The 12,499-nt window shown below is 45.5% G+C and overlaps 1 protein-coding gene across 1 annotated transcript; it reads left to right on the forward strand.

Moving 5' to 3' along the window:
• Window positions 1-11,763: 11,763 nt before the first annotated feature.
• On the forward strand, window positions 11,764-12,448 carry LOC133931437 (uncharacterized). Its single transcript, XM_062378311.1, has one exon. It carries the CDS (start codon window positions 11,899-11,901, stop codon window positions 12,160-12,162), a length of 264 nt encoding a protein of 87 aa, XP_062234295.1. The 5' UTR covers window positions 11,764-11,898; the 3' UTR covers window positions 12,163-12,448.
• The last annotated feature ends 51 nt before the right edge of the window (window positions 12,449-12,499 follow it).

Genomic DNA, 12,499 nt, shown 5'->3' on the forward strand with positions numbered 1-12,499 from the left:
TAAACTTTCTTGGCTCTTGAGGAAGGTACTACCGTACTAGTAAACATGGTCTGTCTCTGTCTGGCACAGCAGTTGCACTTTGTACCTCTAAAAGAAGTAGAAAGTAAGTAAAATCAGTCGACCCCGAGAATCCAAAACAGAATGCAAATGATCAGCATTGTAATATGCAACTTTCTCTATCCGAATCCACGTTGAATTCCCTGAAACAATGGACTCTCTTTCTAGGCAATCTACATCTACAGCAACCAGGAACACAGCCTGCCTCTTTGCATGGCAATGTACACGACCAGCAATGATACACATCTAGCAGAGGCACCGCATCACGCCGACGACGAAACTCGCGATGTAGCTACCACCCCGGCCGTGGCCGTGGTCCCGGACGAGCCGCTCCAGGCCCCGGTTCCTCGGCAGCGCGCCGGCGCGGTGCAGGATCGTCGCCGCCGCGGCCGCCGGCCCGCCCGCCACCGCCACGCACGCCGCGAACCGCGCCACCGGCCTCAGGAACAAGGGCAGCAGAGCCTGTGGCGGGCGCAAGCAAAAAGACGGCAAGGTCAAACTCAAACCACGCGACGGCTCGAAACCCCCGTGCCAAGACACAACAGAGACCAGCGTGCAGCGATCGTCCTCACCATGCGTGATGGCAACGTCGATCGCAGCTGAGGGCGTTGCCGACTGGCGACGACGATTCCAGCTCGAACTGTCGTCAAAATGCAAGCTGCAAACTTGGAATGTTTAATGTCTCGCTTCAGGGCTGCAGGGTCCTGGATGGCCGGATATATACACGGCAGGAGGAGCCGGAGCCGGTGCCGGTGACGTCGATGGATAGATCGATGCATTGCAAGCGTGAATCATCTGATGCATGTCCGGGTGGCGACGGAATCGGTTGGCGATGGTACGGGGGCCGGCCCGCGCCCACCGTGTGCGTCCGACCGAGCAGGCAGGCCGTACTACGGACAAAGAACAGCTCCAAGACCTACCTGCTTCTTTACTCTTGTGCACCAACGCATGCGCCCACCGTGTGCATCAACGCATGCGCTGCCTGCTTCTTTGCTCTTGTCATCTCTCGCTTCGGCCTCTGTTGCTTCTGGCCCGCCGCCCGCGTGGCATTCTGCGTAGTGGTTTCTTCTCGATTGGATCAAAGGATAGGGATAGATAGATAGATAATGGACTATCACCTGATATATATGTACGGTGTACCCCACAGTACACTACTACACAACCGATTATATATATCGGTCCATCACTATCGGTTTGTAATGAACCGGTAGTGATAGTGTTTTACTGCCGGTCCATACATCTCGCGAGAAAAATCAGTCAAAATAGCTTATTAACCAACAGTAACAAAGGGATTTCACTGTTGGCTGATAAATTATGCTAGCAGTGATGCCCTTCACTGCTGGTTTATAGGACCAACCAGTAGTGAAGAGGTGTGTGGACGTGAAATTTCATTCCACTCTGCTTTTGGCTCGCAAACTTTCACGTCTGGCTCTCTCTCTCTGCCTTTATCTTCACGTTTGGCTAGCTGTTTCTCTGCCTTATCCACCTACCACATCCGGCTCTCTCTCTCTCTCCAACTTATCTCCCCCACCGGCCTCCTCCCCACCAACCTCCACCTCTTGCCCCCTTCGCACGGCCACCACCTATGCCCATGGTCGCGTCATCGGTAGGGTTCCGGCGAGTGCCCATGACGGCGCTGGAGGAGCGGCTCGGCACAGGGATCGAGGAGGTGCATGCGTTGCTCGGGCAGAACTAGCGCCTGGCTGCGACGCACGTGGCGCTCGTGCAGGAGGTCGCTGCCACGTGGCACGAGCTCAACTGCACTGCGTGCTCTCTCGCCGCCGCACAAGAGGAGGACGACATCCTCCTTCGTGAGGTGTGGATAAGCCAAGCCGCCACCACGTGTCACTGGCGGCAGGAAGTGGAGCTGGGCGCTAGGTGGTGGCTTCCATGGCAGGCTGGCCAACATTGTCGAGAAGAAGGAGAAGGGCGCTAGGTGGCGGCTTCCATGGCGGGCCGACCAATGTCGTCGAGAAGAAGGAGAAGCAGCGTCGGCTAGGAGCATGTCGATGCCGCAACACTCGAGATTTTTTAGAGAAATTGTGATTTTTTCATGTTTGCATGTTGCCTTCTGTGTATGTATAGATAAAGTATGATTTTTGTGTTCGATGTGAACAAAAGAGGGGAAATGACTTTATCTGATCATCTGCTCAAAGTGAGTGGTCGCGGCAGCGGCGGAGCTCGCACGACGGGGGCACGAAGGCTCAAAAGTGCGGCAGTGGCGGCAACGGCGATGGCGACAGCCGAGCCGGCTCGAAATCAAGCCGAATCGGTTTCTTTTTTTCTCCCGGAACCACCTTCACTACAGATTGTACAACCGACAGTGAAAAGCGTGTGACTTTCACTACCCCTTACGTACTGCCGGTTTAAAACTAACAGTGAAAGTCAATTTAGAACCGACAGTACATAGGTGTTCTATAGTAATAGTGATGTTTTAAGAAGAGTAAAAAGATGGAAACGGCCTAATAAGCATAGAGCCACTTAATATAGGGTCAATGCAGAAGTTTACTTTTAAGCAACACCTAGCTCAGTTGGTTAAAGATATGCACCAAGCTTGAGTTCTCTTTGATGTGGATTTGAATGCATATTCTTCTTATATAAAGTCACCCATTTCCTCCTAGTTTAGTCTAGCTTTTCAGAAGTTCAGTTTTTTTTCCATTGAGGGAACGCTGAAGACTAGGATTTTTAAAATAATATTATTGTATTGAAAAATTACAAAATATAATTTAAAATGAAAAAATTATAGATATAAATGTAAATCAACACTCTAATTACCGACTAACCACTATTGACAATCAAAATACCAACATCTCATTTGGCATCACAACCTTAGGCTTCTATTGAGCTAACGAGTCCGCGGAAAGAAAATAGAAGCCCATCACATGGTGCATAAGCCCACTATACCAAGCCCGTGAAAAGCCCGGCCACAAGAATGCAAGATTCCCGCGGCCCCACTTTCTCTCTCTATATACACGCCTTCCATTCTCTCTCCTCTCTCGCCTTTCCCAATTCCCATTCCTCGTCGACGCGGCGCTCGCCAGCTAGGGTTTCTGCGATCCCGTCCCGTCCGCCATGTCGAAGCAAGGTACGTTCGTTTCTTTGTTTCCCTGCTCCTCTTGCGAGATCCTGCTGTTGTTTGGTTCCGATTTGGTTCTCGCGGCTTCTGACGGGTGGTTCGGGGTGGGTTTGGGTTGCAGGAGGGAAGGCCAAGCCTCTGAAGGCGCCCAAGGTCGATAAGAAGGAGTACGACGAGGTATGTGATCATGTTGTTTGACCTTCACTCCCCGATCCGTAGCTCGATTGGTTGTTCGATTAGCGATCTGCGCTGCACGGTAACGTTAGGGTTTGACTTTTGAGGTCACTGTATGGTAGATCGGTTCATGTTCGTGTTTGGTGCTCAATTTATAGTTGATTCTCATGAGGAACTGGGGAATTTGCTGAATTACTATGTGTGTCTGCCGATTATGCTGGGCGAGAGGATTCGCGGGTTCATCAGTTCATGTCAGATCGGTTTTTAGTTGAGTGCGTCTTTCCCTCTTGGCTTAAGTGAATTAATCCTTCAAATGATTACGACAGTTTCAAACCTGGTCATCTTCCCCCCCCCCCCCCCCCCAATTGTAAAGGGCTTGTCTAGCCAGCATGGCCATAATTCGTACGTTGTGGAATACTTTCTGTTAATGTCATTTGCGTCCTTTGTTTCATGGTTGGGAATTCTGTGAACAAGGAGCTGTTTGTTGGCCTATTTATTCCCTCCGTGTCATTACTCCAGTATGTTGGAATATAGGTCAGGGGGGATTAAATGTCTTGAAAGGTCAACTTCGAACCCTAAGTCTAAACCAAAGAACAGATGCAGTGATAAAATGAGAACTGGCGATGCTATTGATTGTTTTGCAGGTTAATTAAATATGCTTGTCTAATTTCATGATAATTAAACAGAGCTTAATCCAATAAGCATTTTAAATGTTGTTCGGCCAAGTATTTGGGAAGGGAGGAGAGAGTTGGGGATCTGACTTTGATATTGTCCATGTCTTAAAGATTAAAAGAAATTCGTTTTTTTTTTATTTGGAGAACTAGTGAATAGAACCACAGACAGTACGGGATCATATGAGCTGCTTCAGTGATCAGTAACAATTGGCCTCCACTTTATATGATTCTGATATCCTATTTCTTTTCAGAGTGATCTTGCATATTTGCAGAAGAAGAAAGATGAGGAAAAGGTGAGACCTGTGTTCAGTTTTATATGGTATTTCATCCAATTCTGCTTAGTTCGGGTCCTTATTTGCTGATGTGAACTGCATCTTTGTTGCATGAACAGGCACTGAAGGAGTTGAAGGCCAAGGCACAGAAGGGTGCGATTGGAGGCTCTGGTCTCAAGAAAAGTGGAAAGAAATGAGTCCGGTCACCCATCTGTAATACCTAGAAAATGATAAACCAGCTGCCTATCTGTGCTGCGCTTCACTATATGTGAATGTAACGATGCTACCTTAAGTGATTTCCATGTTTAGCAATGTTGCAGTCGGTTGCTTGATCCGAAGATGTTTCAGCCTCTCTTCTGCTCGCTATGATACAGATGGTTGCCTGATCATAATGACCATATTCTATGATGGGTACAACAAATGTTTGCATTCTGGGCTTTTTATTTCTGTGGTATTTTATCTTGGCTTGATCTGGTTTTGCTCCCCTTTTTTATCTGTTCCCCAACTTGAAGCTGATCCTTCTTCCATTTTATCGTACTGATCAGACATCCCTTTACATGTTCATATCTAGTGGTAACTGGTATGATTCGTCCTGCAGAAACTGCATCCTGAATTCTGAAGAGTACCTGACGAGTTTAGATTGTTTTCAAATTCTTTCAAACTTTACTGCCAAATCATGAATATGACCTTGGTCTTCCCAGAAATACAAACCCATAAATTCGCCGACATTTGGCATCGTTTTGGTACCGTCAAGAATTACATGCTAAAGCAACGTGAGACATGAACGCATCCATCTAACGAGTTCTGTGGAAATGATACTGTTTCCTCAGTCCTCATAAATATATTTCGGAACACCAAATTATCTATGCCAACGTCGGAACTGAGAGCCGAGGAGTAGTGACAAGCGTTTCTCACCGTCATCAGTTCGTCAGTCCTCACCTTGTTGACAGCCAACGTGAAGCATGAAAGCATAGCATGGTGGCTCACTTTTGAGATGCCGGATCAGTTTCCCACGAAGCCTCGCCTGCAGATCGATCGAGGACCATTCTCTCGTAAAAGATCTCGCGGTGCTCGGAGTACTTGTTAACGAAAAGGCGGAGATGGGTGGTGGAGCAAGAGCGGAAAAGGTTTGGTTGCTGTCGTGATGAGCTCGATCAAGTGGCGTCCAATTCCACTGGACCGACGTGCGCCCGGCGGTCCGGTAGACACCGCGATGCCGTCGCTGACGGCGACTTTGGGGACACACATGGCCCAGAAGTCGATCTCTCTAGTACAGTATCTCTTTCGCTTTCCAGACGACAACTGTTGCTGATCGATCCCGGCATCCATTACTTTGGATCATGCATGGATAAAGCAAGCATCAGTACTTCCATACTCCGTACGCACAGGCAGACAGGCCGAATTCATGTCTCTCTCTCTCTCTCTCTCTCTCTCTCTCTCTCTCTCGTGCGTCTGGATGTACATTGACTGGCAGTGGACCACTGTTGTAGCCATTGCCGTGGGAGTGGATCCCGCATGGTTGGATGATCAACGGCGGATAACATATTCTCGACTAGCTGAGGAACTATTCATGTCGATCATGGGAAACTTGCTGAGAAACTGTTCACTGCCTTCGGTCGAAATAGCGTGCTACTGGTCCCTGGCGTGGAAAGCTCAACGGGAACGAGAGAAATCAGCCATGCCGACGCAAGTACGACGCTGCGATCAAAATAGCCAGGGCCGCGCAAAGCGCAGCCGTCCACGGCACATGAATCTCACACGAAACCGAGCAAATTTTTCACGGAATCAGCTGGACCCGGATGCATCTTCCTTCAAGTTTCTTGGCCTGATCGCCCGTACTAGAGTAGTGGAGAAGTACTCATCGTGCGGCCAGACGCGCCTTTCCTCCGGCAGAAACGACGCCACGACGGAGAAAAAGGCCAGGCAGGTGACGACAGAGGCATCATGCGTTGTCGTCTATCGTGATAGAGGTATGAGGAAGCGGAAGACCTGGGGCTGATTGGTTTATCGGGTAGAGCACCACTACTGATGGCTTTTCATACGTTCACTGAACCTGACCGGATCGCCGAGCACTGAGAATTCATGTGCCTCTCTTACCCTGGGGATCGTGGAACGTTGTTGCCCAGTTTACCTGTGATCCATCGATCGATCGATCACTTTAGCTCCATCGTTTCGGTGCAATTTTCTTTCGGCAAGATCTGCCTGGGACCACTGTTCGAGGAACTGTGCTCGGAACCTTCTCGTCTCATGTGTCGATGAACGGCGGGTCATGGTCTACGAGTTTCAAAATCACGAAGGAGCTGCAGCTATATTTATTTTTGTTGATTTTGCAGTTGTTTTTTCTGCAGTACCTTGACGTTGAATTATGATAAACTGTATTCTAAAGAAGCTCATTTTATTAAATTATGGATCATAAGATTTTATAGCATAATTTAGTTTATAAATTATAAAAATAGCATTTGGAATGTGACTGTATCGGTTACAAGCGGGAGAAGTGAAGAGCAGCAGAGCGCGGCGGGACCATGGCCACCGTGGCCGTAGCTGATCCGGCCTCGGGAGGCAAGCAACTTCTTCGGATCGCAGTTTGGAAGGCAAGACTATTTTTTATACATGTTTCTTTTTTTTTTCTCTCAGTTGCACGTATCGATTGTTAGATCAGAAAAAAATAATATAAATCAAAATCTCATATAAATATTTTAATAAAAAATTCTATAAAATTTCCTTCCTCACAGTTCTGCTGGAGGGACCAGAGAGCAGGGATGGATGGATCCCTTCGATCTTGTGGTGTCCAATCCAACCATGACCATACCAACAGTTCAATCTTCGCGTGGGTCGCACGAATGGGGTGAGTGCCGCCCCCACTCGCTACAGCACAGCTCCATCATCATTCCCTCCCCCTACAGTCCCTGATGGCCTGCCTGCCTGATCAGATCAGTTCAAGCCCGGCAAATTCACACAAACACGCCCGAGTTCATCGAGTGTTGAAAAGCACCACACGTCTGTCTTCATCCTGTTCAAACTTTCTTTTTTAAAAAAAAGACTCAGCACTCATATTCCTTTGTCACACAGAGCTTGGCTGAAAGTTACGGGGAGGAACGAAAAAAATCAGTTAGGAGCGTGAGAGAGGGTGGAAGGATATTGATGTTGTGTAGAGGGGATGAATAGATATTTTAATAAAATTAAAATTTTACAGTGAATTATATAGAATCTGGAATTTTTGAGTTTAATCTGGAACTTTCGAGTTCAATCCAGAATTTTTAGGTTTAACTCAGAATCTAAACGTGCCAGGTTCTACTAGTGCTCTAACACACTAAACGAAGTGTAATGAGTTAAAATCCTAGAGTGATAGACACGTATAACAATTCTAAGCAAAATATGCAAAAGAGTTCAAGAATTAATATCACAAATATAGATATAAGTATGCAATTCAATTCTAAACAAGATATAAAAAAGAAGTTAGAACGAATTGCAAGCAAACATATAACAATTAAGCACAATAGTGAAGGAGACACGGAGACAATTAATTTGTTATTGAAGTTCGGACACCTTCATTTGAGTTTCTTATGCCTCCGTTGAGAGGCTCGATCACACTTGAACTGAATTTATTTCAGTCATTTTTCTCACCAAACTCGGTCACACTTGAGTTTAGGTTTTCACTCTCGATTTCTTTCCTTGCATAGGTAAAATTCATGCCTTCACAAATTTCTCGTGGCACATCACAACCTTATGTACTCACAGGCGACGCCTAGTGGCCTAGGAGCTTCTAACTATAAGAGTAACAAACTCTCAAACTCGCGCACGATCAACACCAAATACTCAAATGCATACAACCTATGCGACAATTCGTGGGCAACCAAAGCACCACATCCTCTCATATCTCTCTCTATACTCACTAAGACACTAAGACTTGATTCTCACCAAATCTTGTTACAGAGGTAGAGATAGCACTCAAAGGTGGAACACCAAGTTCAAAACACCTCACACTACCAGTACAAATCCAGCAAAGTAACCTCCTCCACACTAGGAGGACAAGGGATACTCACACCACCAGCACAAAACCAACCAAGTAACCTCATTCACGCTAAGAGGACAAGAGATATTTATACACTATAAAAAAAACTAGCCGTTAGACAGATTCTGCATAACCTAGAACTTTCGGGTCATAAGAATCCCAACGGTCAGAAACTAGTCGTTACATGACATTCTGGCCTAATCCAGAAATTCTAGGTTAACATAACCTCAGCAACCGAGAACCCCAACTCGGAGATTTCGGTGCAGGACACCAGAATCTGGAGGTTCCGAATCAATCCAAAATTTCCTGTGAAAATAAAAAGCTCAAACCAAGCACATATGCCTAGAGCTTATTCGGAGGTTTCAGCTACCCGGAACTTACGAGTTCAGAACAACTGACCCTCTGAAAAACGATGATAATTTTTGATCCCAATGTTCGATTTCGGTGAATTTAGACTCTACGAAAAGCTTATTCAGAGGGATACACATCCATATTGAATTCATGATCTTAAACACATTAGATTAAAATAGGAACACTTCGAAACTCAATTCGAACACTTTCACACTTTTGGCACCGGACTCCTAAAGCGAACTTTCAACACAAACACATCCCGCCCTAAGCACATAGTTTGAGCACTCGACACCACAATCGAGCAATGCTTTCGGCAGTCCCTCTTGACAGTGTGGTAAACCTATAACTCGGTTTCCTACCAAACACCTTGAGACCGGTAAAACTAGAAAACCTATTTTAGTTATATCTTTGCCTTGAGCAATTCCATCAGACTTGACGAACACATCATCAAAGTCACGATGCTTCTCGTAGCTCTTCAAGGCTTGTCATCAACTCTTCACCTAAGCATGATGATGATGTTCATCCTCGCTTCTTTTCTTGATCTTCATGTGATTGATGCGAATTACGCATAACTTCCCATAATACCGCACGATCCATTGACAAAGCCTTCACTCATCCTTCACCATCGGATGATCAATCGCACATGAGTATTGTTTGCCCTTGACCGCCTTGTCATAGAAATCCACTTTGTATCCGACATCTTCACACTCTTCACTTTGTTAACCACCGAGGCATGAACGACAAGTATTCAGGCATATAAGTTATCCACAGAGCTTGTCCTGATCTTGTTTTTCCAACTTAGCATATTGCATATCTCAATTCAACTCATGCCTTCTTATTGAACTTAACCCCAACTCACCCTCAAGCACAAAGCATGCGGGTTAGTCCATAAAACCTAATTGATAATTTCATACCTTAAGTTACTCGATCTTCACATGCAACTTGGCCTTCACACTTATTTTCAATTTTCATATGAAACCTAACCTCACTCACTCTCAAGCATATAGTGCATGGGTTAATCCATAAAACGTAATTGATAATCTCATACCTTTAGTCACTTAGTCTCCATAAGTGACTTAGCCTTCACGTATATCGTCAATCTTCTTGAGCTTCTCCTCCTCATGAGCATCACTTAAAGCTCATTGATCTTGATGCATATCTCTCGATCTTCATAACATTCCTCAATGAATCCATTCTCTATCAATCATGTATCACCTATGAAACATACTACAACCAATTCTCAACCAAGTATTAGTCCATAGGTATTGATATTAATTACCAAAACCACACTTAGGGGCTATATGCACTTTTAGTCTCTCCCATTTTGGTAATTGATGACAATCTCACTAGATGATTACATTTGAAAATTTAAAATTTTAGGTATGCATTTAATCCGAATACGAATGTATACAAAGAAAAAGTTTTGGGTGCTCACCGGTGACGCATAGCCACCTAGAAGCTTATAGTTCCAAGAGTAACAAACTCCTAAACTCGCGTATGATCAACACCAAGTGCTCAAACACACGCAACCTATGCGACAATCCGTAGGCTACCAGAGCACCACACCCTCTCACACCTCTCTCTCTACTTACTATCCACCAAGGCTTGATTCTCATCAAATCTTGTTAGAGAGGGAGAGAGAGCACTCAAAGATGGAACACTAAGTTCAAAACACTTCACACCACTAGCACAAAGCCAGCCAAGCAACCTCCTCCACGCTAGGAGGATAAGGGGTATTTATAGTCTACTCTCAAAAACTAGCCGTTGGGTAGATTCTGTACAATCCGAAACTTCGAGGTCCTAAGAATCCGAATGGTTAGAAACTAGCTGTTATATAGCATTCTGGCCTAACCCGAAACTTCTAAGTATAACCTGAAACTTTCGAGTTAACACAACCTCAGTAATAAAGAACCCCAACCTAGAGGTTTTGGTGCAAGACACCATAATTCGGAGGTTTCAAATCAATCCGAATCTTTCGGGTAGAACTAAAAAGCCCAAACCGAGCACTGTTGCCCGGAGCTTATCCGGGGGTTCCAGCTACTCTGAACTTTCATATCTCACCTGAAACTTCCGAGTTCAGCACAACTAATCATCTGAAAAACAACGATAACTTTTGATTCTGATATTAGATTTTGGCGAATTTAGACTCTACGGAAAGCTTATTTGGGGGGCTATATCTCCCTACTGAATTAATGTTCACAAACACATTGGATAAAACTAGGAACACTCTAAAACTCAGTTCGAACACTTTCACACTTGAAACAGCAGACTCCTAAAACGAACTTTCAACAGAAACATATTTTGCACTAAGCACATGGTTTGAGCACTCGGCACTATAATCGAGTAATGGTTTTGGTAGACCCTTTTGATAGTGTGGCAAACTAATAACCTGGTCTCCCACAAAACATCTTGAAACCGGTAAAACTAGAAAACATATTTTAGTTACACCTTTGCCATAGCAATACTATCGGATTTGACAAACACATCATCCTAGTCATTATCATTCTCGTAGCTCTTTAAAGTTTGTCATCAACTTTTCACTTAAGCATGATGGCGACTTTCATCCTAATTTCTCTTATTAATCTTCATGTGATTGATACGAATCACCTATACTTCCCATAATAGTAGGTAGAAGAAATAACGAGGGGCATTCAATACAGATCCAACGGCTGAGATGTTCGACTGTAATAGTCTCTATCCACATATGTCTGCATCTTAATTCTGGGTACGTGGGTTACATTACCGAAACAGAACTGACGAAACTTTAATTCTTAAGTTTGTTCGTTAAAAAATTCTTAAGTTTTAAAACCTTAGGTCGCGGACACCAATAACGATCAAAAGCTGCGGCAGGTTGTTGTTCCACAAGTACAGTGCCCATGCACTGTATGGTCGTACGCGAGTCGGATACATGCGTCGTACGTGAAGCACTTCTCTACAAACTATAGTACCCTTAAACCTTTAACGCAAAGGCCGTAGATTCTTGCGCTAAATCTGCAATGGAACCTACATGCATGATTAAGAAACACGAGGCCATCCTTTCCGGTCGTAAAGGAGAAACAAAAGGGCTGCCTTTAGCATAACCACAAAGCACAAGGTGTTCCCTGAAAATCGCCTAGCAAATCAAGCACAAAAACCCACCCCTTTATCACCTCCCTCGCACAATTAGTAGCTTCATCACACCCAGCTCCCCTCACCACTCTCTCACTCTCCACACACAGAGCCAAATCCAAGAACAAGAAGATCGGCAGTGGCGTAGCCAGTGGCGGCTGGTTCCGAATTCCGATGGAGAAGTGCAGGTCGGTGCCGCACGAGCACTCGTCGGCGTACTACGGCAGGTACGACTACGAGGACGTCGGCGGCCAGGGCGCCGACAAGTCGTACAGCTTCAACGGGCCGAGCGCCCGCGACGACCCGGAGGCGAAGCGGCGGCGGAGGGTGGCGGCGTACAACGTGTTCGCGACGCAGGGCCGGATCAAGTCCACCGTCCGCGGCAGCGTCAAGTGGCTCAAGTCCAAGTTCTCCGACGTCCGCTACGGTGGCCTCTGAACCTCCTGCTTCACCATATGCATGATCGGTGCTCATGTGCATATGCATGCCGAATTATATGTGTGCTAGCTACATACGTGCATGGCCAAGTGTATGTACATGCCATGTTTATGCATGTTCGCATGTATGAACTCTGTGTGTGTATGTGTGATCTTAAGTTAGATCGGTCTATGTGTTTTTTGTTTGCTTTGTGAGGAACGGAGAGAGAAATTAAGAAATGGTGGTTGTACGTACCCTGCTTAAATCCGCAAATCAAGTTGTATCATGCACTTGCTTTACTTTGGGTTACTTTTCAAATTCTCTATTTTCTTTTTATTTGTCTTTTTTTTTTTTTGAA

Source organism: Phragmites australis, chromosome 10 (assembly GCF_958298935.1).
Source record: "Phragmites australis chromosome 10, lpPhrAust1.1, whole genome shotgun sequence".
NCBI lineage: Eukaryota > Viridiplantae > Streptophyta > Magnoliopsida > Poales > Poaceae > Phragmites > Phragmites australis.